General features: G+C 35.3%; 5 protein-coding genes across 9 annotated transcripts; 3 read left to right on the top strand and 2 right to left on the bottom strand.

Moving 5' to 3' along the window:
• Positions 1-88: 88 nt before the first annotated feature.
• Positions 89-2,873, top strand: LOC111782010 (alkane hydroxylase MAH1-like). Its single transcript, XM_023662763.2, has 2 exons — positions 89-1,036; positions 1,984-2,873. Exons 1-2 carry the CDS (start codon positions 186-188, stop codon positions 2,654-2,656), a joined length of 1,524 nt encoding a protein of 507 aa, XP_023518531.2. The 5' UTR covers positions 89-185; the 3' UTR covers positions 2,657-2,873.
• Positions 2,874-5,007: 2,134 nt separating this feature from the next.
• On the top strand, positions 5,008-8,801 carry LOC111781060 (uncharacterized). The gene is made up of 3 exons (XM_023661466.2): positions 5,008-5,221; positions 6,459-6,701; positions 8,586-8,801. The coding sequence occupies exons 1-3, from the start codon at positions 5,204-5,206 to the stop codon at positions 8,631-8,633; spliced, it is 309 nt and encodes a 102-aa protein (XP_023517234.1). The 5' UTR covers positions 5,008-5,203; the 3' UTR covers positions 8,634-8,801.
• Positions 8,802-11,232: 2,431 nt separating this feature from the next.
• SK2 (shikimate kinase 2) lies at positions 11,233-16,122 on the top strand. 4 transcript variants are annotated; one of them, XM_087120347.1, is made up of 11 exons: positions 11,233-11,593; positions 11,853-12,074; positions 13,072-13,127; positions 13,332-13,386; positions 13,469-13,541; positions 13,950-14,037; positions 14,998-15,080; positions 15,164-15,293; positions 15,379-15,523; positions 15,628-15,692; positions 15,798-16,122. In XM_087120347.1, the coding sequence occupies exons 2-11, from the start codon at positions 11,858-11,860 to the stop codon at positions 15,852-15,854; spliced, it is 969 nt and encodes a 322-aa protein (XP_086976473.1). In that variant the 5' UTR covers positions 11,233-11,593; positions 11,853-11,857; the 3' UTR covers positions 15,855-16,122. The 4 variants fall into 4 exon arrangements, with proteins under 4 accessions (XP_086976473.1, XP_086976472.1, XP_023518723.2 ...); XM_087120346.1 differs by having other exon boundaries at positions 11,238-11,593; positions 11,799-12,074; XM_023662955.2 differs by having other exon boundaries at positions 11,243-11,593; positions 11,799-12,074; positions 15,379-15,457.
• Positions 16,123-18,075: 1,953 nt separating this feature from the next.
• Positions 18,076-19,106, bottom strand: LOC111781839 (stress enhanced protein 2, chloroplastic). The gene is made up of 2 exons (XM_023662552.2): positions 18,728-19,106; positions 18,076-18,498 (listed from the first exon to the last, which is right to left on the bottom strand). Exons 1-2 carry the CDS (start codon positions 19,031-19,033, stop codon positions 18,229-18,231), a joined length of 576 nt encoding a protein of 191 aa, XP_023518320.2. The 5' UTR covers positions 19,034-19,106; the 3' UTR covers positions 18,076-18,228.
• Positions 19,107-19,991: 885 nt separating this feature from the next.
• Positions 19,992-24,231, bottom strand: LOC111780967 (NEDD8-conjugating enzyme Ubc12). 2 transcript variants are annotated; one of them, XM_023661346.2, is made up of 7 exons: positions 24,030-24,231; positions 22,938-23,051; positions 21,456-21,564; positions 20,983-21,061; positions 20,775-20,891; positions 20,551-20,680; positions 19,992-20,323 (listed from the first exon to the last, which is right to left on the bottom strand). In XM_023661346.2, exons 2-7 carry the CDS (start codon positions 23,044-23,046, stop codon positions 20,307-20,309), a joined length of 561 nt encoding a protein of 186 aa, XP_023517114.1. In that variant the 5' UTR covers positions 23,047-23,051; positions 24,030-24,231; the 3' UTR covers positions 19,992-20,306. The 2 variants fall into 2 exon arrangements, with proteins under 2 accessions (XP_023517114.1, XP_023517115.1); XM_023661347.2 differs by lacking the exon at positions 19,992-20,323 and having other exon boundaries at positions 20,354-20,680; positions 24,030-24,230.
• Between the last annotated feature and the right edge of the window lie 427 nt (positions 24,232-24,658).

The raw sequence follows: 24,658 nt of genomic DNA on the forward strand, positions 1-24,658 counted from the left end.
CAAGCCTATGAGACAATAAACACAATTTTAAAATTCCAAACGAATCTATATCTTTTTTTCTCGATATAGATATAGACTGAATTTAATAGATATATCTCATCCACTCCATTATTATAAATTACAACACAGATGGAGTTAAGAACAAGCCAAATACACAACAAATTAGCTCCACCCACACCTCTCCCATGGCGGCATCTCTCGACCTTCTACCCATTTTCCTCGCCTCATTTCCCCTAATTTTCATCCTCATTTCTCTGTTTCACAGACGAAACCCACATGGGATTCCTTGGAATTGGCCCATTGTCGGAATGATCCCCACCGTCATCGCCAATATCCACCGAATCCACGACCGTATAACCGAAATCCTACAGGTCACCGGCTGCACTTTCCACTTCAAAGGCATTTGGTTCACCAAAACAGGGTTCTTAATGACCGTCGACCCCGCAAATATCCACCACATTATGAGCACCCACTTCGAAAAATACCCAAAAGGGTCCGAATTCAAGTACATTTTCGAGGTTCTAGGCGATGGAATTTTCAACTCCGACGCCGATTCATGGAAGAACCAACGCAGAGTGGCGCAGTCTTTGATAGTTCATGAGAAATTTCTTAAGTTCATGGCCGGAGCTGCTCGGGAAAAGGTGGAGAAAGGGGTGATTCCGGTGCTGGAGTTTTATTGCAAAAATGGGGAAGTGGTTGATTTGAAAGATCTGTTCTTGAGATTGGCGTTTGATTCTACTTGTATGATGGTTACTGGGTTTGATCTTAATAGTTTGTGCCTTGAGTTCCCTGAAATTCCGTTCTCTAAGGCTATGGATGATGTTCAAGAAGTGCTGTTTGTAAGGCATTTGTACCCCAAAATGTATTGGGAGTTGATGAAGAAGCTTGATGTTGGTGAGGCTAAGAGGATGAGGAAGGCTGCTGAGACGATTGATCATGTTATTGCTAATTTGTTGGCTGTCAAAACAGAGCGCTTGAATCGAGCTCGAGAGATGAAGGAAGAACTACCTGATGGTGGTGCTGATTTGATCACATGGTATCCTTAATCTTATATTCAATCTTAAACACACCGCTAATAACCGCCATTGTCGTTTTCAAAGTTTTAAAATGTGTGTTTTGTTCTCTTTTCCAACCGATTTGAAATCTCACACTAGTTAACCGAATGGACGAGGAAGTGACAAGAAACTTCTTCCGTCGCCCTCTCTTATGTAAGTCCATCGCTAGTAGATATTTGTCTTTTTGGGCTTTCCCTCCCGAGCTTCCTCTCGAGGTTTTTAAAATGCGTCTGCTAGGGAGAAGTTTCTACACCAATGCTTCATTTTTTTCTCCCCAACCGATGTGGGATCTCACAGTCCACCCCCTTCAGGACCCAGTGTCCTCGTTGACACTCGTTCTATTTGTAACGGCCCAAGCTCACCGCTAGCAGATATTATCCTTGTGGTGTTGATATTTTCTTCTTGCAAATGGTATAGAACTAGACACCGAGCGGTGTGTCAGCGAGGATGCTGAACTCCAAAGGGGATAACACCGGACAATGTATCAACGATGACTGAGCCCTGAAGGGGGTTAGACACTTGACGGTGTACCAGCGATGACCCGTTTTAAAAATTTTGAGAGGAAACCTTTAAGGGAAAGCCCAAAAAAGATAATATCCCCCCGGCAGTAGATTTAGACTATTACACTCAATCCAGACAATATTTCAATTCTCAGTGAAGATTTACCTTGAAAAATTATAAGAATTCTTCTCCATCTTTTTATATATTTTTTAACTAATAATTTTTTTAAAAATGTCAAAACATTTTAATAAATTTAATAATATTTCGAAAATTCGATTAATTTGAAAGAGACAGCAATAAAAATCTCTCTTTACTCCTCTATCCCGAGAATTTTCACCCGTGGTCCCGATAGGTTTATTAAACATATCTACCTAATATCATAGGTAAAATTAAGAAAAATTTAATATTTTATATGCATGGATGACAGGTACATGATCAACGAACACAACGAACTCGATATCAACGACAAGTTCTTAAGAGACACGGTCTTAAACTTCATGATCGCAGGCCGAGACGCGTTCAGCGTGACCCTCTCGTGGCTCTTCTACACCCTCACAAAAAACCCCATCATATTAGCAAAAATCCGAGAAGAACTCAATAGCATAACAATCCCACAACAAAGAACATTCGCCATTGAGGAGCTCAGCAACCTAGTGTACTTGCACGGCGCCATATGCGAGACGCTTCGCCTCTACCCTCCAATAGCCTTCGAGCACAAATCTGCGGCGGAAGCCGACACCCTGCCGAGCGGCCACCACGTGAAGCCGCACACGATGATCCTCTTCTCGCTGTACGCATTGGGGAGAATGAGGTCGGTGTGGGGAGAGGACTGCGAGGAATTCAAACCGGAGCGGTGGATTACGGCGAAAGGGGCGATTAAAAGAGAGCCGTCGTATAAATTCTTCAGCTTTAATGCTGGGCCGAGGACTTGCTTGGGGAAAAGCGTGGCGTTTTCTCAGCTGAAGATCGTGTCGGCTGCCATTATCCATAACTTCGACATTCAAGCTGTTGATGATGATAAGGTTGTCGCTCCAGCTCCTTCTGTGATTCTTCATATGAACTGTGGGTTTAGGGTTAGGGTTTGTAAGAGATGGGCATGAATGAACGAACGAACGAACGAAGAACGAATCAACCAAGTTGTTTGGATTTAGATGCATATAATTATGTTTGGGTACTCAAAATAAGTTAGTATAAAAAATTAAAGATGGGAGTGTTTTGGTTTAATGGATATAATAAATTTTATAGACTTTCGAGATGTTGAATTTCGATGTCGAATTCTATGGTACGTCTTTTTCGGGAATAGATATGTTAGTTGCATGATCATGTGGCACTTAATTAGTCGCGCGGGTACGTCACTTGTCTCCTTGGTGAACTTCGGTGGGGAAACCCATATGGCCAGTGGGTACACACCCAGATGTCAACAATCACATTACTCCACAACTCGTTGTGTCTGATTAGCTAGTTGGTGAGGTAATGGCTTACCAAGGCGATGATTAGTAGCTAGTTTGAGAGGATGATTAGCCGCATTGGGACTGAGACATGGCCCAGACTCCTGCAGGAGGCAGCTCTGGGGAATTTTTCCGCAGGGGGCGAAAGCCTAATGGAGCAATGTCGCGTGCGTTGAGGTGGGGGTTAAACAAACTTGAATAACTAGTTTTCTTATAAACAAACTTGAATAGCCAATCCAAACCAAACCAGTCTTAACTTGAACTAGCGAGACTTTTGATCGGTTTAAGGGGGGTTTTCATTTTTTTCGTGCAACCCTAATAAAGTGTGGACAATAATTGATTGTCCGTCTTGGCCGCTTAGCATATGTTGTTGTTACATATCGTTGTCAGGCTCACGGTTTTAAAATGCGTCAGTTAGGGAGAGGTTTTCACACTCTTATAAGGAATGTTTCGTTTCCCTCTCCAACCGATGTGAGATCTCATAATTTATCCTCCTTGAGAGCCTAGCGTTCTCACTGGCACACCGCCTGGTGCCTAACTCTTAATACCATTTGTAAGAGTTCAAGTCCACTGATAGTAAATATTGTCTGCTCTAGTCTGTTAAGTATTATCGTTAGTCTCATGATTTTAAAATGTTTTTTTTAGTAATAATCTAAACTCGGCTAACAAATATTATCTATAACGAGCCAAAATAAATAATATCTCAAATTAGATACGGAGCATGAAGATTCCATCTGTGTGGCCCCCGCGAGAGATAAAGCCCAATTAGTCAAAATATGAGTTTTGTGGTGCCCGTTGGGCTGGGAAGCTTTCCACGGTCCGTTAAATCCAATGAGGCTCAGCCACGTGTTACTTTATTCGTTGATTTCTGCTATCCAATAATCTATATTTTTCGCTTTTCATCCATACAAATAAAAATTATTACACTTTTGTTTTTTCTTCAATTATTTATTTTCATCTGTTTTTTTTTTTTTATCTTAACCTTAAGCTATAAATTTTATTTTATTTTTAATATGCTTGATAAATTTTTATCCAAATATTGTTTAGTACAATATTTATTATTTAAATATGTACGAAACAGTAGAAAAAAAATCTGAAATCACATATGTAGACATTTAAAAGGTTTATTAAAATATTGTTTATCATAATAAATAATTATTTTAAATTAAAAGAATATAAAGAAAAACCTTTAAACTAAGAGTGAAAATAAAAATATTTTAATTTAAAAATTCGCATAAAAATCAAAAGTTTTTTTTCCCTGTATTTACTAGAAATTGAAATGTTATAATTTATTTCAGCAATAAACTATTAATTTTAGTTTAATGAATCATATATAAATTAATACAATTTATAAACATATTATTTATTTATTCCATAATAATAATTTAATGAAGGACAAGGATTTAATATCACTTTATGAAAATTAAAAGTCATAGTGTCTAATATTGTAATTTCCATAAGAATTAAATTTTGGATTACATCACTTTATGAGAAATAAAAGTCAATTGTCTATTTTGCCACTTTTAAAATAAATGTCATAATTTTAGTAAAAAAAAACTTTAAAATGTGTATGGGAAATTTAAATAATAATGAACAATTGACAATAATTTCATATTATTAAAAGTTTAAATATGTTAATGAAGTGGCAAGACAAAATCCATCTAATTTTTTTTAATAAAACTCGATATATTATTTTATTTAATCAAATAAAAATTCCCAATTTTATTTGAAAATAAATAAAACGTCGTCGTTTGGCATGTCCAATGATTGCAATCCACGTAAGCGTCTCGATATAAATATATTTTAAATTCCGTGTAAGGTTTGATGTACAACTGTAAAAGCTTGAGAACCAGCGAAGGCCGCACCGAAACAGCCAAGACCAGTGCCGTAGTGGCATAATCGTAATATTGCAACACGCAAAGCTCCATTATCGTCTATTCTGAGGCCTATAAAGACTCTACAGAGCCTTCATTTCCAATTTTAGTTTATTATTATTATTTTATCGGAAGAAGAAGAATATATCAACTCTAGTGTCATTTTCGGGTGCTCTGCCTTCGCTTTTGCTTTTCGTTTTCATTCTCAATCCTCTCCGTAGAGTAAAGAAGAACTCGAACTCGAACTCGAACTCTTGCTGCTTGAAGCTTCTTCTCGTCTGGTGTTCTTTGTTGTTCTGTGAAGTGAGGACTTGCAGTTGTTACCATGGATGATCGGAAGGAGGTCGTTTTTCTTTCTGTTTTGCTTTGCTGCTTGTGTGATTTCTCTTTTTCATGCTTCTTGCTCTATTTTTGTTCATGTTTGTTTCTGCTAAGAAAATCTTAGGGTTTCGTTTTGATCGTTGCGTTATTTGCTTGCATAAGAGAGGAAATGCATAAATTTCTTGATCTGAGTTGATTAGTTCAGCGTGATTCTTGAAGAGGTTAGATTGTTGTTACTTTGGTTTTCAACCTCGCCTAAGGAAAACAAGCGTAGAAGCATCAGAATCTCGTAATTAGTAGTATTCTTTTTGTTTGGTCAAACTGTGAATTGAGTTGAAATGTTGCTCTGTTATTTGTTTCTTTTCAGCGTAATCATCGCTGACATTTCATCTCGAACGTGCACATATATATATTTTTGTTTTCTTGTATGAAATTTTAGATTTGATTTTCCTTTTTTCTTCTATGTCAGCCTTTTTTCGGTCGAAATTTCTCACTTTGCTTATAAGATTCAGAAAATTAATTTGATTAGTTCGCTACCTTGGTTGGATTTTGACGTTTGTATTTTGTTACGAGAGAATTTGGCAATATGCTTTTGCTTCTTAACCGTTTATGGTTAATTCGCGGAGGCAATCAAGTAACTTTTTCTAAGCTGGGAAACAGTCAAACCTGTCAACTTTTACTTCCATCCTCTCGGCAATTATATTCCTATGGTTGCCAAACTTCAACGCTTTAGGCGATGAATTTTCTTCAGCTGCTCTTCTATTTCAACTATTGACTTTTTGTTTGTTTATTTATATTTTAGCATGTTTCGAAGACTGAAAAATTAAATTTTAGAAAAGTTGCTGTCCTGACTTTGAAGTTTGAAAAACTTATCCAATTATTACACTCCACAGCTAACGAACTTTATTTTGATTCATAAAAAAGTTGGGAGAAGGAATTTGCTGGCTCTAATAAGATAATAAATTGGCAACGGATAAAAGAAAATCCTAAAATGGTCAATTTCCGATATTCAGCTCATGTTATTTCGCGAATGCTAATGAGAGTCGAGAATGAATTGGACAGTGAGAGGTTACTTTGCAAATATCTGATGTGGTGTGTGCTTTTGGTGAGAATAAATCTGTTTGTTCTATAAAATAGAATATCTGTAGAGTTTTTAATTGGTATTGTCTTTTTTTTTATATATATATATAAAAAAAAGAATCTGAAATGTAACTGACATTCTTGGCTTCAACGAGATATGTTACTTTTGTTTTCTGCAGAAAACTGCTCCCTGGCTTTCAGTTCCACAGTTTGGAGATTGGGACCAGAAGGGACAGATGCCAGACTACTCTCTTGATTTCTCAAAAATTAGGGAAAATAGGAAACAAAACAAGAGAGACGTGTCCCGGGCGAGTCTTGGAAATGAAGAGGAGCTCATTGCCCCAGCCGCTCCTCCAACCACAACAGACTCTTTCCCCACTGAAAACCATCACTCCTATCGTCAGAGTCACCATCCTTCACCAGTAAGATTATTGCTCCTCCGACCTAAAATTTGATATTGGTAATTTTTTGATTTGTCTGATAGTGACTTGCATGCTCTTATACACATACCGTTTGGTCAACCAAAGAATCAGTTGGGTTGGGTTGGGTTACATGTGTTGTATGTGCCTGTGGGTCCATGCTGCCTGCTATTATCCATTAACTCGTGGGTACAGCTCTTGATTGTGGAAAAATCAATATCAATATAAGCCCAAAAGTTTCAAGGTCAAAAGACACACTTTCCTGAAGTGTCATCTAATTTTATGATGAATAAGCTAATGAAAGTTTAAATTCCTTGGATATCAGATCTCCTACCCTAAATGTTGTAGATGAGGTAATTGTTCTAGACACTTGTAGTTACATGTATATATTTCAAGAAAAGATCCGAGTGACTTAACGTACTTGCTACTTTTTATATTGTTTTATTGTTTGGATTATTTAGAAGGTTAGCTATTATTTGGCGAAGTGAAACATGCTTCATGCCTGCTTCAGCTTTTGGGAAGAGATTTCTCATTTACTCTTTGCTAATGTTAACAACGTCTGTAATGATACATCCTATGCCTTGTCTCAGGGTATAAAATTTAAAAAAGAACAATAAAACCGATTGATGATTGGAGAAAGATTAAAATAAATTGTTTAAGAAGCAGAATGCATTTGTCCATAATATTAGTAGTCAGCTCAGTTGAAGGCGGAATTTTAGGTTATTCAGCATACTTAAAGAACCAGTCACGGGCCGTGATTCTTGTTGATCGTTTAGATGTTATGTGGGTAGTGTGATTAGTGATATTGACTTCAAGATAGGTTTGTGGAAACAAGTTGGGAGCGGGGTCCTCTATGCACCTAGCCCATTAGTATGAATAAGTGGTGTGCATTCATCTGGTGTTTGTTGCCATATCTCTCATAGATTGAAGCTGTGATAGTAAATCCTATTTCATATTGAGGAACTTCCAAACAGGTTTTCTTTTCTTTCTTACATGGGGAAGAGATTTTCCTTACCAAGGACATATTCTAATTTATGTCAATGTCTAATGATTTTTATTCTTATTTTCTTCCAGTTTCAATTAAAGCTAAATAAAGGGTAGTTGAGTAATTAGTGTATGCGTTGTTTTATAGTGATAATTTCTGGACCACTCTTTGTATGTTTCATTGATGTGTATCTTTCATTATTCATATGTTTTCTTTTTCTTCGCATTAAACAAAGAACAGTTGTCCACAGAATACGACATTAATTACTTTGTACAAACTAACTTCTAAATTTGGATAGATGAGATGCTGGTTGGCTTGCCTAATCAGACGTAGCATGAAATATTTCTATGATTCTATTTTTAGTTTATTATATCAGTCACAATCATAATTATGTTTTAGATTTTAATTGGTTTGGCCATTTGGATATTTTTACCTGGTTAGAAGTATGCTTTTTTTAAACTTTATTTGTTTTCATATTTAGTCAAACTAGTGACTAACTCAGTTGATATTATAATGGGTTCAAAATTTAGCCCCTCTTTTGGTCTTCGGTAGTGGGTTGTTTCTCATATTATTTCAATGAATATGAAGAAATCTGTGTCCCGGTATTTAGTTGAAAAACCCTGGGCTAGTTCAGTGGAGTTGAAGTTGTATAAAGTTGTAAACTGAACGTCCGGCCCAAAACTGGGGAGCCAAACCTCTAGCTCGAGATTTGGGGTCTCACCAAAATCTCAACACGTGGGCTCAAACTTGTTTGAACTAGTGTACCATCTTTTTCAATTTCATGTAGATATAACATCTTATCAAATTAACAGTGGGACCTGTTTTTTATTATTATTATTATGTATGGTAAATTGTGTTCATTTTTTGATGATTTGTACAAATAATTTTGGTTGTTTTGCCAGCCAAGAAAGAGCATTCTAAGCTACTTCAACTGCTGCGTGAAAGCCTGAAATAGTCTTGAAGACCTTTGCAGCAGGCCCACTTGTAAGTTGAAATGTCATTGTACTAATTACTTCTGTACGAACACCTCTATCGTCCTTTATTTGTCTTGCTGCTTAGAAACTGTACAATTGTATTATATTTTTGGATTTTGTTTGATGCCTTTGTTCTTGCCTGTAGCTGCCTCTGTTTCATTAATTCTGCCTTGAAACAATCTGTTGAAAAAACTAGGAGGAAATGTAAAATGCATTGGGGCTAGATGATTTGTTTCGAATAGTTAAAAGAGGGGGAAATAAAATGTTAGGAATCACGACTCTCCATAATGGTATGATATTGTTCAATTTGAGCATAAGCTCTCATGACTTTGTTTTGAGCTTCTCCAAAAGGCCTCGTACTAATGGAGATTATTCCCTCACTTATTTGGGGATTCTATTGTCATGACTAAGTCTAGGGCATGGTTCTGATACTATGTTAGGAATCACGACTCTCCACAATGGTATGATATTGTCTACTTTGAGCATAAGCTCTCATAGCTTTGTTTTGGGCTTCCCCAAAACGCCTCATACAGGATGTATTTCTTCACTTATAAACCCATGATCATTTCTTAAATTAGTCAATGTGTGACTCACTCTCAACCGTCCTCAACATAAAAGTTATCTAGTCACAATGATAATGTTTCTTCTCATTACTTCTCATTACTTCCCTTGTTTTTGCTTCTCAAATGAATTTTGTTGGTACTACTTCATGAAAAAGCTGCTGTAAAATTAAAAAAGTAGAGATAAAATGACAAAGAAACAGAATTGACATTGCTGTTTTTGGTAGTTGCTTTGTTGGTCTCGAGTGGAAAAAAAAGTGGTGGGGGCCTGGTGGTGGTAGGTGTAATTGGAAAAGGGTAGGTAAAATAGCTTTTATTTCCAACTATAACTGAGAAAAGGGCCAAACAAATAGACTTTATGCTCAAACTTTAGAAGCTACCAACTCTTTCATAGATGAACATTTCTCTTGACCTAATATACCAACAATCTAGTTATGTTATACCTTTTAGTCTATTGAGTATAGCTGAATTTAGGTCAAATTATTATTTTAGTGTTTCAATTTAGTCTATTGTTTCAAAATTTTAATCGTAGGCTCTTTGGCTTGGTTAAATCCCTCAGACATTGATGTCTTTAATAAGTGTTAATCTTTTTGCATAGGGCATATATTATTTGGACATAATAGAGAGGTAATGAACTGGTCCTTTTGTTAATAGTATCTAGGAGTCAATTAGGATAAAAATATAAAACCATAAACCAAATTAATGATAGATAGGACACAATGTATATCATATGAACATATTTCAATGTTGTAAGTTTTTTTTAGTGACTAAATCTATTAGTGATAAATCTATAACAATTGAGGTCTATTTGCGTAGACCTCTCTACGACCGAAGCCTGTCGATAATATTCATATGCTTATTTGCTATTAATTCTATCAATAAATTAGAAGTAGTGAATTAGTGATAATATCAATAGAAAAAAAAATGATAACAAAACATTGATTTATTAATAGCAATACATTAACTAATATAAAATTTTGCATGTCTATCTCCAATGGATGATAGATTTACAAATAACCTATTAGTGATTAATATGAAAATATTTTATTAATGATAGGAAAGTTTATTTGATTCAACCATCTACCTCAAATTCACGTGGAGAATTTATGTATTAAAAAATTTAAAACAAAATTGAAATAAACATACAAATACATTTCGTATTAAAGTGTTTTCATGGTGCCTAAAATTTAGCATTAAATTTTACAAATTAAAGTCAAATTGGTCACTTTTTAAAAAGGTAAAAATAAAGTAAAAATCATAGAGATTAAAATAAACCTTCAAAAAGCACCCAAGAAATCAAAATATTAAATAAAATTCTAAAATTCATATTTTGACACGTGGCAAGCATTAGAAGCTAGATTTTGAAGTACAGAAACCTACTCCCGAGAAGCCAACTGCCCCGACCTACCAACCACGCCCATTAATTTCCGGCCCCATCCCCTTCTCAGAAAATAAAACGATTATTTTAATTTAAAAAAAAAAAAAGAAGAAAAAATCAAACGACAATTATTACCCCCCTGTCAATTCTAAAACATTTACCGTACAGTAAAAAAAATAAAAAAAATAAAAGAAGAAAAAAACAAACAACATATTCCTTTCTTCAAAAAAAGTTAAAAATTCTCTTGAAAAAACTTAAATATATTATTGATTAATGTACCATTTTATTAGATTAAACTTCACATTTTCTTAAATATAGCTAAAACCGTTACTAGCTAATGAAAATATTAAATAGAATTATTTTTTAAACAAATTATTATTATTTTTAATTTTTAGTTGATAATAATTTAACTAGTTGAATTATATAATAATATAGTAACCTTATAAATTTAATTTTTTTTTTTTATTGGAAGTTGAATCAAACATAAGATATTTTTTTAATACAGATTTAAAATTAAATTTTTGACTTGAAAAAGTGGTGACAGATATTTAATCAACTAAAGTTGGTGTCAATTGGCAATAGAATAGAATTTAATTTCGTGGATTAGGGTACATATTATTTATTTTAATATAAATACGAGCATAATTCATCCCACTTTTTTCTTACTTTTTTTATGGCGGTTTGTTTGAATTTCTGGCGGAGCCGGAGCGACAACAGTTATAGCGCGCACCAAATTCGATACTCGTGCCGGTGATCTTGAAACCTCTCTTCCACAACCACATGTGCATAGAAATTTGTCACTGCTTGCCCTTCTTTTGGTTTTGATTCTCACATTCTTCATCCTGTTTTGCTTGCCTTTTGTGATTGTGGTGTGCTACGCGACTTTCACTGAGTTTGTGCTCTCATTTGTTTCCAAATAATTTCACGGCATCTGGTCTTTTTTACTGGTTTGTAGTTGCAAGATTCTTGAGTTTGATCGTTGAAGCTCTACTCTGTCTGTAAGCTTTGTTCCTTCTGAAAGAGTTTGAACCGTTTTCCTGGTTATTTTTCGAGCTTTCTTACGGTTTGATGTTTCTGTAATGCTACTTGGCGTTGATTTGAATTTTTATAGTTTGTTTCTGATAATTATTTTCAGTTTTTTATTCACTTTCACTCTTTTAAATCTAATTCTCTTGAGTGATTAATGTTCAATTGAAACTTTAGGTCGTGTGCGGTTATCTAATCCAGTTGGCTGAGAAACTGAGGGAATTTTGGCAGCGACTATGGAGGTCAACGTAGGACATCTGCAGAATTTATCAATCCGGATTGATTCCGGAATGTTTGTGAGGAAACCGAGTGGTTCGGTCCGATTTCTTCTCCCAATTTCTAAACAGCAGAAGCTGCCACCAGTGGTTTCAGCTTTTCAGCAACCTTTGAGACTTTCGAATCGATGCAGGACGATCTCTGTTGGGGCCTCCTGCTATCGTGAGAATATTTCAGGTAATACAAGATATTGAACTTCCACCGTGATTAGAAATGTGCGTTTTTCTTTGTCATTTTTCCTCGTTTCTTTCTTTCGTTAATTCGTTTAAATATTTTCTGAGTTGTATTCTCATTTACTATTATTGACTTGGTGATCGGAACTGAATCTATAATATATGCTTCTATTGTTTTTCATGGCTGAGCTTGATTTGTAGTCAGAACTTCAAATCTAATATTTGGATTTTGTTTTTTTGTTTCCTTACGAGAAGGTACAGTTATTTGGATTCTAAAAAGAGTTTTTGGTAAATTCCTCTGCGTCCATTTTCTGTCCTAGTTTAATTTTGCATTTCTATTAATAATAAAACATTATGAAAAGCATGAACTACATAGTATAAAAGCAGTCTTATGCTACGTCTACGGCCAAATGATTTGTGGAGTTGTTTCTGTTAATTTCAACGGAACCTTTTGCATTCTGAAAACCTCAACATCTTGTTTTGGCCAATGAATTAAGAACGACCTTTTATTCTAAGTAAACAAAAGGAACAAGAATAAAAGAAAATGATACTCATTTCAAAGAAATGAAAATTGCTGTAGTGATTTTTTAGGTGATTAAATGGATAATGTATAAAATGGTCTCACACTTGGTGTATAAAATCCTTGAAAAATGCATCTCAGCAATTGATCGATCCTCCCTGTTATTATAACCGGTCTCTCAGCGAGTAAGTACTTTATTTAGATGTTCTTCTGTCGGACTTTCGAGCATCTGAACCCTTCAAATCTTTGAAGGAGAAGTGCTACGCAGAATAGATCCACATTTCTTTTACATCATCTTGTAGATAGATACCATTAGTGACTTTGTTGTCATTAGAAAGACATGCCTTTTATTTTGTTATTTCATTGTTGTCATGAATGATGAAAAATCTGTATCGTATTGTCTTCCTCTTGCTTGTCTACAGCAAGCAAGGAAGGTAACCAATTGATTTTGACTTATTGCTTTCCAATATTCCTTTTGTAGGTTTGGCATTGGAAACTGAAAATTTTCATCCTTTTGACAAAGACCTACTTTTAAAGGTCAAGCAGAATTCTTGTTTGTTATATTTACTTAAATCTCAAGTAGAGTTGGGGTGACGTGGGATATGTGCTTTTCTTTCTGATTCATCGAATATACTCTTCTCCCCCTTCCTTAAATAGCTTTTGGACGATAACTGGTGCAATTTGAACCTTCAAATGTGCAACTCTTAAAGTTTATCTAACTAGAATTTGGAAATATTGCAGAATAAGTCACAAGAGGTCCAGCCCCATCTAAATGGAAAATGCATATATCTAGTCGGTTAGTGTCTTTTCTTATTTACACTTTGTAATTGGCAATTATTCTGCTTGGATACTAAATCTATCGAAGTGCTCATTTGCAGGAATGATGGGCAGTGGAAAGACAACCATAGGCAAGATTTTAGCAAAAGAATTGAGTTACGCATTTTCTGACAGGTTGTTATTTAATTGCTAACTAGCAAAGTACTTGTACTCCGGTTTGAAGTTTAATAAACAAGGAAATGATGATTATATTGGAAGAAAAATTATTGCCCAATTTCCTCACTGTCACTTCTCTTTTCCCGCATCCAAGGTCTATTACGAAGCTGAACTGGGCTGGAAGAACAGTACTTAAGTGATATTGAGGATATTGTAGTTGAATGAATTTAGTGAAGAGTTGCAGCTCCTGATGCAATAAATTGGATTTGCATTAACATCCAATAGATGAATTTTTACTATTCTTTCTGATAGAAAATTATGGCATTTATAATTTGTCTCCGTCTTGAACACAAATATGTTATTGAAAGTTTCTTGTGAGTGATTTGCTTTCATATTAATTATGCATTACATATCTGGATGCTCCAGTGATACATTGGTGGAGCAAGAAGTTGGTGGAACTTCAGTGGCTGAAATTTTTAAGCTTTATGGCGAGGACTTTTTCAGAGACAAGGAGGTTAGTGATGATGGATGCCATTTGACTGTTCTTTCCATCCGTGAAGTAGGTGGTTATTACTCTCTACTGTATTTGAGGTTTTTATGAATTGAATGTAATGTGGGAAGTACAGTGCTTTGTAGATAATTTTCATTGAAATGAGCATATTTTAAATTCTTAAGATGCTAGAAGAGGAAAATGTCTGCATGTGATTTCCCTGCTTCCTCTTTTATAGGAATGGGAAGGAATCTGGATTTCTTAGTAATAGTGGGGTTTAGGAATGTCCAAAAGCCTGATGAATTTTTCTGTTAGGTTGAGTTAAAAACTTGTGTAGATTGGTTTGACTACACATAGGTTGAACCCCTGGGGTAGTTAATAAGTATTAAACTTAGTAGTTTGGATTGAACCAAATGAAAGAAAATTGTTTTTCGTATAATAAGGTAAAATAATATAATGAACAACTATTTATAATTTAAGGCATGGAAATAGAGTTAAAGATCTTAATTACTTTTTCTTCAAAGTTTAACTATCGATGATTTGAATGGTCTCAACCAACCCATATAACATGGTTAGGCTCGGTTGAGTTTTGTCCATTACTTAATTCAAGGTTGTTTAGGTTGGACAAATTTTGTTACCTGAGCTTTTGTTTTGGGTGAAAAATGTCTTTGAATTAAGCTCCTGAACCCACCCCACTGACACCCCTCCCTATTAATTGATTTATTTAAAGTTTGATTGTTGATTTGCTGAACTAGTCGTGGAACTATCAATCATCGATGGATTGATATTTTGACAAAGTTTTGAAAACTATGCCGTTTTTCTCAAATAGGATGGTTCTCAGCCATTCTTGCTATCATCCCCTAGTAACTTCTGCTGTCTTTTTCCTCTCGTCTAGCTGCTATGCTTTCAAGCAGCTAAGAAAATGTTTTGCAACTCTGAGCTATTATGGCAGATCCAAATTAGTGACAGTGATTTTCCTGTTAGACTGAGGTATTGAGAAAACTATCATCGATGCACGGGTTTGTGATTTCCACTGGTGGAGGTATTGTTGTTCGGCCTATTAACTGGTAAATAGTTTGGACACATGACGGTTTCTAATTGTTATGTTGGTCATTTGTTGTTTAGTGAGGTTCGTCCTATTCAATTGTAGGAAATATATGCAAAACGGGATTAGCATCTGGCTGGACGTGCCATTGGAAGCCTTGGCAAAAAGAATTGCTGCAGTAGGTACCGACTCACGCCCCCTCTTGCATAATGAGTCGGGCAATGGCTACACAAAGGTCCAATCATCCAGTCAATGTTTTTACTTATTTAGTTGTGATGCTTGACCCTAATACATCTTTTAATCTTCTGATTCTCACTCAGGCTTTCAAACGATTGTCAATTCTTCTGGAGGAGAGGGGTGATGCATATACCAACGCCAATGTCAAAGTTTGTTTAGGAAGTATGAACGAAATAAGAACATCTTCATATTCCTCTGTCTGTCTAGAAAAAAAGAGAGTAGTAGAAAGTTAATAACATGATTTTCTGTTCCATTCATTCTCAAGTTACAATGAATGTTTGTTATTTCTATATCTTCTTCTGTTTAAGCACAGGTTTTTGTTAACATTGCAGGTCTTGCAGCCAAACTGGGTTTGTCAGATGTATGCAATCTGACCCCTGAAGATATTGCTATAGAGGTCCCTCTCCTTCTGCCTCCTCATTTATCATTGTTCCTGTTATGCATGATGATTAAACAAACGATCCAATTTGTTTTGAATTAAATTATTTTTCCTCCTTCGCAGGCGCTTGTACAAATCCAGCACTTTGTGGATCTGGAAGATGGTTATTGTACAAGTTAAGACTACTGCAGATCATCATCCGGTGTTTAAAGCCTCCTCTCTTCTTAAAGAAGCATGGAATGGCATTGCTTCTACTCTTGCCAATTGTATAACATGGGATCATCAGGTATGAACAACCACTTGGAATGGAACGTCGTCGGTGTTTGAAGTGTATCTATCAAAATTTTGAGACAAATAAAATCTTCTTTATTCTTAATTTCTGGGATATAATGTATGATATTTATAGTCCACTGCATTTGAAATAAAAAGGCAACTTTTCAAGTTTTAATTTATATTTCATTTTGATATGTGTGCATTTTAAATAAAATCAAATTTATGCATTTTAATTTTTTATGGAGTTTGACTACCATGTTAGATTTTTCTTATTTCAAGCGTTATTGAAGTAATATGTGAGTGTAGCGTATAGGAATTGAAAATATTTTATCTTAAATTTCATTGCAACATTGATTAGAATTTCTCATTTTCCTCAACTCTTAAGGTAAAAAATAATTTTATGTTGGTTCAATCAATTAAAATCATAAACTAATATTAATATTTACATAGTTTAAAAAGTCATAACTAAGTTCTCTTCATTTTATTTAAAATCAACTTAAAATTAACAAAATAAAAATATTACTTTCCTAAAAAAAATTCAAAGTAGCAAAAAAAAAAAAAAAAAAAACATAAAATTATATACATGTATTCGTACACGAAGAGGTATAACGGCTTGAACCTCTTGTTAGAGAAACACGACCCTCCACAATGGTATGATATTGTCCACTTTGATAATAAGTTCTCATCGCTTTGTTTTGGGCTTCTTCAAAAGGTCTCATCCTAATTGAGATAGTATTCTTTGATAATAAACTCATGATCATTCTCTAAATTAGTCGATGTGGGACTTTCATCCACCAACACCTCCCCTTAATCGAGGCTCGACTCCTTTTCTTTTGGAGTCTTAGTCATTATTGACTATGTCTTCGAGGAGCCTCGACTCCTTTTCTTTTGGAATCCTTTGTTCGACATTTGAGGATTCTATTGGCATGACTAAGTTTAAGGCATGACTTTGATACCATATTAGACGAACATGACCCTCCACAATGGTATGATATTGTCCACTTTGAGCATAAATTGTCCACTTTGAGCATAACCTCTAGTGGCTTTGTTTTGTCCACTTTGAGCATAAGCTCTAGTGGCTTTGTTTTGGGCTCCCCGACTCATCCCAATTATACTTTAATTTAAATTTTATGGGCATGAGAGAGAGATTATTTTTTTCTTTTTGTTAATCAATTAAATAAAATAAATTGTTTTGAGTTCCTTAAAATTTAATAGTTAAAAATTATCCAAACATCTTTATCTATGCAGCTAATTTATGAAGAAAAATTCCGGGTTAAAGATAAAACTTTATCGAATCTCCTAATAGAAATAAAATAATATTATAAATCAAATTATCTAATTATATATACAAATATACAATTATGTAATTAAAGCATATCAAATCATCTAAGTCGATATATAATAATCATAATAATAAAAGAAATAATTACAAACATATAAATAAAAATATACAAATTAGCAAACAGAGTGGGGACAGGGACGAGGATTTTTTTCTCTCTCCACACCCTTATTTCCCACTAAAATAATGAACATCTAAGATATTTTTGGGGGGAGGATCATATTTTTAGTCAACTACAAAATTATTTAAAAAATATCCAAGAATGTTTGAACGAATTAAAAAATCACTTCTATTTTAAAGGATGTTCACCTTTCTGCATACCAAAAAGACTTCATACCAATGGAGATAGTATTCTTTGTTTATAGAACCATGGGAGCAAAGCACGTCTCCCCTTAATCGAGGACTCCTCTGGAGTCTTAGTCAAATTTGACGGCTTTTGTACCTTCGAGGAGACTTGACTCCTTTTTCTTTTTGAAGCCTCCCCTTGATCGAGGCTCGACTCCTTTGGAGTTTGAGAATTAACCAACTTATTGGCACGACTAAGTATAGGGCATGACTCTGATACCATGTTAGGAATCACAAGTCTCCACAAGGATATGATATTGTCGATATTGTCCCATAAGCTCTCATAGCTTTGCTTTGGGCTTCCCAAAAAGCCTCGTAACAATGGAGAGAATATTTTTTTTGTTTATAAACACATGTCTTTGTTTATAAACCGACGGTCATTCCCTAAATTAGCACTTTCATCGTCCAATACTCGACTTAAGTGAATTTGTTCAACTAGTATAATAAGATTCATAAAGTATAATATAGTATATTATGTGTGTTATATTGATCAATTTTTATGTAATCAAGTCACGCTTCAATCATACAAATTGTTTAAACAAGTTATACATTGAATTTATATATACATGCTTCATACCTCTGATTTGGGCGGAGATTTCAAATGTCATCGGACCAGTCGCCGGGATTGATTTCGTAGAAAAGGCCGTCCACGATCTGGTCAATAAGCGAATCGATGAAGGTGTTGCAGCCGATGCTGAAGATTCGACCTACTCTGTTTCGGGCGTTGGAGGAGAAAGCGAAAATGGCCGCCATAATGACAGCGCCCAAACAGATTCCTGCTGCTTCCTCAATACCTTCCAAATCCATCTTTCTGAACACTGAATTTCCCGTCGACACCTCCATTGTTACGGTCGCCGCAAACACAATCTGAAAATTAATTTGATTCTGAGATTTCCTTGCGGCGATAATTTTAGGTATCGTAATTTGTGATGTTTCAGAAGGTGATTGATGAAGTTCGTGATATTTAATTTGATTTAAAACTATTCACAGCGGGAATCAGTAAGAGGTTATTTCAGTTCCTAATTGTTGATTTCTAAACCTGATTTTGATGTATACGAAAACGAATTTTCATTTCAATATGAAACCTAGAACTCACCATGGCGAGGCGACCGGAGATGATTTCGAATTCATGGCTGTCCTTCGAGGTCTTTATGTACTTGGACAGAGTCGCGAAGAACGGAGAAACGTCGGCGTCGTCGTCGCCTACTCTCTTAGCTTTGATAGGAACAATCGGATCCGATCCGAAGGATCTGAGAGTGCATAAGCGAGGCTGTAGAACGATCTTTGGGCTCTCGGCGGACTTTAGTTTAGGAACTGAAACGGACGCGGGCGGTAAGCTGGTCTGGACGTCATGCAAGGAGGATCGCAACTGGCAGTGAAGAGAACATGCCGGCGCCGCCATGGGAGAGGTGTGGGCTTGAAAGAATGTGCAGTGGAGGGATTGAAGAGGAGGAGGAATAGGAGGACTGTTCGTGGCGGCTTTTTGGGGTTTCACTTTCAGTCACGTGACGACACACGCAACCTATCCCAAAAAAAAAAATAAAAAAAAATAAAAATTAATACCTCAAATGAACGACTCTTCAACGAAAAATTAGATCATTTGTCTCATATTTTAATTATATGTCTTAAATTTGAATGATTTTAAATATATAGTGAAATTCTCGAACCTTTGAGTTATTATAAAAGTGGTAACTTTTATATTTTAGGACCATAATGAGTTACTATGTTAAGTAAATAAAAGTCTTATAATATATTAAAAAAATATTCTAGCTTTATATTATCACACCTTAAATTATAAGAATTTAAAAATAAATGAAGTTTGATTCTATTGTAACGTGTCATAAATTGCAATATTTTGTGATAATTTGAATAACATTTTATTCACATCTTCCTCGAAATTTATATTATATGATTGATGTCTTGGTTCATATCATATAAATCAGCATTTCGTATGGTGAAATATATCAATATTTACAGAAAACAAAAGAATGTGATGTGAACCCAATATGAGTGAGATACATTGTGAGATCACAAATTTGCATGCCCATATCACACATCATCTCCAATGCAAACCATATGTGGTAAGCATATAAAAAAGAGTTTTAATGCTTTCTTTATATGTTTTATAATTATAAAACATTTTTTGAATGACACTTCAATTAAAAAAAATGGTAAAAGTTGAAAATTTAAGATAAAAATGGTAATATTTTACTAACATTTATGAAGTAAAAGGGGTAAGAAGAGGGAAGAATCTGTTGCATGTAACGCCAGAGGGGTGGCGGTGGAGGGGCAGAATAAGAGCGCCGCTTGTACCGACATTCAGAACCCTCAAATTTGGGTCCAAAACAAATAAATTGGAATGTTTCAAAACAAATACTTCTTCAACTCAAACTCAAATGATCAAGTGACATTATGTTCTTCACTAAAATCTTCAAAGTCTAAGAAAAATTAGAGAAATGATGGGGAGCTTATTTTCCAAAGCATTCAAGATTTCTACCATAGGATCCAACTTCCAAAGCATTCAAGGAGGACACACAAGGAACTTTGATTACCTCAGCATTCACCACTTGCATGTTCCTTCTGAAACACAAGCAGTAGTAGGCCGAGGCATAGGGATGAGAGACAAATTTGGAAGTTTCTACAAAATCAGTCTTCGAACACTTGCCTGCCCTCCGTCATGGCATGCCTTTGGCTTCCATCCAAAATAGTGTACCATAAGAAGGGACAAAATGTAACCATGTTAATTAACAATTTAGAAGTGTTACACATTAACATCACTAACTCCATCCATTGGACTAACACAACCGTGGGTGATATTATCTCTAAATGAGCACTTAATGTACGGAGAGACAGAATCTAGCTACATACAGGGCAGTGAAAAGTTGAACAAGAAGGAAGGATTATGAGTGAGTTACATACAGCGTGGGAAAAAGGTTGGCCCCACGTAACCCCCAGCCATAGCCCTTCTCACATTAGATTCGAATAACTTCGGATTGTCTCTTAAAACTGCAGCAGCATCATGATTCAGAGGATCCTCATCGTTTGGTTCCTGGTTGGAAATTAAAAAACAGGGTAAGAAGACAACTTAAGACTTTTAAATGTTCCCAAAACTGAAGCATTTTACTAATGAAGCTTATTTATACCGTGAACAGATGGTAGAGTCCATAAATAACAGTGTTAATATTGAGAACAGGTTTCCAATCTTCTCGTAAGATGTTGAGGCAGACGTTTCCTTCCAAGTCGATGTTTGGATGGTAGACCTGCATAAAGTACAAGTTAGTATATACAAAAAAAAAATCATTTATATCAGAAAGGATCAAATGCTAAGGGTAAGGAGCCATCCAGGTTTACCTTTGTCCTGCACTTGACCTTCGGGGCTTCATGCGGATAGATGGGGGAAACTGTAAAGGAGAACAAAAATGTGCCTCCTCTGTAATATAGAGAAAAGCAAGCAGTTAGGAATATTGGCAAGTAAATATTAAGAATGCTATTAAGATATTAAGAAGGCAGGAAAGCATATTTGGAGTTGGTTAGTGGAAGGCATAAGCAGATGGGAGGAAGAGAATTTGGGATGAGCAGTTTTCTAGAATTAGTTTGTGGGAGAGTACAAGGCTCCTGAAGTGCATCGGAAACTTCCCACTCTCTTTCCATATATCAAGAGTATTTTGTGTTAGTTTCCATTTCAATTTCTGGTTTGGAGTTAACATCTAGACTGAAAGAAATTAACAAAAAGAGGAAAATATCCTCAACTAGCAGGCAACAGTTTAAGCTAAAAAGATTGCAGATTGCTTGAGTATGAATCTTGGAGAAAAGAGAATTCTTACAAATAATATCCCTCATCTGGTCGTATTGACACTTCAAAGTTCATCAGGTCATCCTTGCCATTGGGAAAGGTTATGTTACATGATTTTGGTAGATTCAGCTCACTAATATCTGCAACAGATCAGGCACCAACAATAACTAACCGACAAGGTATATCCCTCTCAAATAGGCATACAAGTAAAAAAAATAGTTGAAAAACAACTCCAACTGAATAAACAGACTTCCAGTGCCATATGCTGGAGTGTGACTTGTCTCAAATGCAATTGGAGAAATCATCTAAATAAAGAACCCACGAGTAAATAACAAAGGCAGTGAAATTTGGACATCCCTCTCAACATAAGTCATAGGTTATATAATAAATATTAAAATAAATAAATAAATAATAGGTCACTCCAAGCTTCTAATGCATGAATTTTAACTATCCAGGTTCTTTTGGGCATTAATGCCCCCATCGCTTCTGAATGTGACAAGACTGATATATGATCATAATCTTCATTGACATTTAAGAAACAGATGACATCTTAGGATGGGACACTTTTTTTTCACAACATTAGCAAAATTTACAGTCTCACTTAAGTCGAACAATTTAATATCAGCTACTCAATTGAACTGAGACTGTTCGAAAGAATCATTCGTGGTTAAATTAGTGGAAGAAACCAAAATTAACTTCTAATGCTACCACCAACTTTTATATACTGAAAAGGTCGTTTTGGGTTTTCACTCCCCATATCATCAGACATCAAGCAAAGTTATTAATTCTTGGCATTCTCATGCACCATGCATCTCAAAAGTTTTCATGAGTAACTTCCCACGAGGACACATCCTCTCACTTAATTTTCTTCCAATGTACTGAACCCTGGCAGGTTCACCTAGCCTTGCAGGCATCCACATGATTTTCCAGGTTCCATAAAAGTGTAGTCTAGCAGAAAGTGACAAAAATGTGACTATGAGCAACCAAATTGACAGACATAATTCCCAGTTGGAGGGTAGTACATGGAAATCCACACACTAAAACATACCAGTTAACTGGTAGGCCGGGGCACCGAGCAAATTACCAAAAACTTAAAAAATACACGCTGACCATCCATCTTTATATAAACTCAGGACATTCATGCATCTCAGAACAACCTCAAATAATCATATACTATCATAAGTGCATAGAACGCACATTGGGAAATATGGTCTTTGAATATAAGACTTCTTATTTATACATGAAATCTCAAGCTACTTCATCAAAATTTAGGTTTTCAAAAAAAAAAAATGCTAAAAGTTTGCAATATTAAACCACAGCTAACACGCATTCCTACACCCAATCCACAGAAAAGAAGCTTCAAAGTTGCAACTCAAAATCTATTATCGATGTAAACAAAACAAATTTGATATAGTTCCAAAGAAAACCATCATCTCTAATGGGATCAAAACTATCACCTCATTGCTTCTCAATGGAATATAAAGAACCAAATAAACTCTGTTCATAGCCAAACCTTTGTGAAGACGTAGTTCTCCAGCACTTTGCTTCTTTATAGGTACCCCATTACTAGCATTTTCAGCAAGTTCTCTCTGCTTCTCCTTGACTTTAAACAGCTTAATCATATCTCCTGCAGCAGAATATGCAACAATTACACCCCATGAATATATTGTGTTCTTTCAAAAACCTTCCTCCCTTCCAGGATAAGAAACCAGCGTTCATTAGCAAGAATATAACAACGAAAAAGCAAGGTCAGACCACCGAAGAATAGGTTAGCAATACCATAGTAGCACCTAAAAAAAAGAAGCCCCAGCTGCATGTTGTAAGAGAGAGAGAGAGAGAGAGAGAGAGAAAATTTACTAACAACTAATTATAAGAAATCCAATCAGAGACAGACAAATAAATCGCACTCCAAACCTCCATCAGAAACCCCTTCATATCTTGAAAAACCCTTCCAATCCTCTCCAATAAATAAATAAATAAATAAATAACACAACTTAGAGAACAGCCTGTGAGGGCAATGTACATCTCTCTCGAAGCAGGGGATGCAACAAAATCTCTTCAAGAAAATAACAACATCATGGACTCGTGACTGAGATCCAACAGAATGCCAATTCCAAATTAACAACAAAAAGCTAAGCTACGTCTCCATGGCAAACAAAAAACGCAAACGATAAGGTTCAGATCCTCCAATTCCTCTCTAGAAAGAACACCACTTAGAAATTCAGACTACAAAGCCAACGAACAAAACATTCGCATGGAAGAAACTGTTCACATAATGCACAGTCCCAACACTAAAAATCATCCCAAACAAATAATCATATCCAAATCCCGATTTAAAAAACGAAAAACAAAAGTGGTACAAATCAAAGCCACCATACTTCCAATGCGATTTCGCGAGTAATTAAATTTGAATTACGTTTCTAATCACTATCGAGCAATCCACAGCCTAGGTTCCCAAAACCAAACCAACAGCAAAGAATTGAATAAACAAATAATGCCGTAAAAGATCGTAAGAAAGAACCTGATGAGGAAGAAGTAAAACGCATGAAAAAAAATTGCAGTAAACGAGAAATCGAGAGGGAAAAAGGATTCTTAAGAAGCAAACCTGTAAGTCGTAGCAATATAGAGGGAAGGAGAGGAGAGGGAATTTAGGTCTGAGAAGGAAGAAGGAACGGAGAGGGTCTGAGGGCAGGCGAGCTAGCGGTCTGGCGAGCGTGGCTGAGCCCTACGGTCAACATATAAATGTTGCCTTCGATTGGACTGTCGCACAGAATTCCCGAATTTTTCTTGAGCTTTTTTGTTACGCTGCTTTTCAGTTTTTAAATATTATTATGTATTCATCATTTATATCCTTTTTTTAGTGTTTACAACAATCTTAATTATTCTATTTTAATCATTAAATTTTCACAATATTTTACTTTTAAGAACTAAATTGTTTTTTAATTGGAAAACTAAAATAAATAAAAAAATTAAATTCAATAAAAAAAACCCGAATCCTCGCAAGCTAAAACATATATATTATAGGTAAATTTAGACGTAATGAACGAACTCAATTTTAATTAGACTTTGAATCTAAATTTGTTTTCAAACCACTGGTTCACCGAGTAACATTAATGTGACCTTATGAGTGGAGGGAGAATCATAGGAATGTTGGCGACATTTTTCATACTCGAAGTTCATGTGCAAATTTTGCAAGCCAACTTTCTTCGTTCCGCAAATAACACCGACTATTGT

The sequence above is a fragment of the Cucurbita pepo genome, chromosome 19 (assembly GCF_057944985.1).
Source record: "Cucurbita pepo subsp. pepo isolate OVF chromosome 19, ASM5794498v1, whole genome shotgun sequence".
Lineage (NCBI taxonomy): Eukaryota > Viridiplantae > Streptophyta > Magnoliopsida > Cucurbitales > Cucurbitaceae > Cucurbita > Cucurbita pepo.

What these genes read in the sequence shown, in the direction of transcription:
- SK2 (XM_087120347.1), top strand. Translation starts at nt 11,858, where the DNA reads ATGGAGGTCAACGTAGGACATCTGCAGAATTTATCAATCCGGATTGAT. An exon ending in ACAAAGACCTACTTTTAAAG is followed by an intron (nt 13,128 to 13,331) that starts GTCAAGCAGAAT and finishes GAAATATTGCAG; the next exon opens with AATAAGTCACAAGAGGTCCA. An exon ending in AAAATGCATATATCTAGTCG is followed by an intron (nt 13,387 to 13,468) that starts GTTAGTGTCTTT and finishes GCTCATTTGCAG; the next exon opens with GAATGATGGGCAGTGGAAAG.
- LOC111781839 (XM_023662552.2), bottom strand. Translation starts at nt 19,033, where the DNA reads ATGGCGGCGCCGGCATGTTCTCTTCACTGCCAGTTGCGATCCTCCTTG. An exon ending in TCTCCGGTCGCCTCGCCATG is followed by an intron (nt 18,499 to 18,727) that starts GTGAGTTCTAGG and finishes ATTAATTTTCAG; the next exon opens with ATTGTGTTTGCGGCGACCGT.
- LOC111780967 (XM_023661346.2), bottom strand. Translation starts at nt 23,046, where the DNA reads ATGATTAAGCTGTTTAAAGTCAAGGAGAAGCAGAGAGAACTTGCTGAA. An exon ending in AGAACTACGTCTTCACAAAG is followed by an intron (nt 21,565 to 22,937) that starts GTTTGGCTATGA and finishes GATCTGTTGCAG; the next exon opens with ATATTAGTGAGCTGAATCTA. An exon ending in GACTCTACCATCTGTTCACG is followed by an intron (nt 20,681 to 20,774) that starts GTATAAATAAGC and finishes ATTTCCAACCAG; the next exon opens with GAACCAAACGATGAGGATCC.
- LOC111781060 (XM_023661466.2), top strand. An exon ending in AGAGTCACCATCCTTCACCA is followed by an intron (nt 6,702 to 8,585) that starts GTAAGATTATTG and finishes TTGTTTTGCCAG; the next exon opens with CCAAGAAAGAGCATTCTAAG.
- LOC111782010 (XM_023662763.2), top strand. Translation starts at nt 186, where the DNA reads ATGGCGGCATCTCTCGACCTTCTACCCATTTTCCTCGCCTCATTTCCC. An exon ending in GGTGCTGATTTGATCACATG is followed by an intron (nt 1,037 to 1,983) that starts GTATCCTTAATC and finishes CATGGATGACAG; the next exon opens with GTACATGATCAACGAACACA.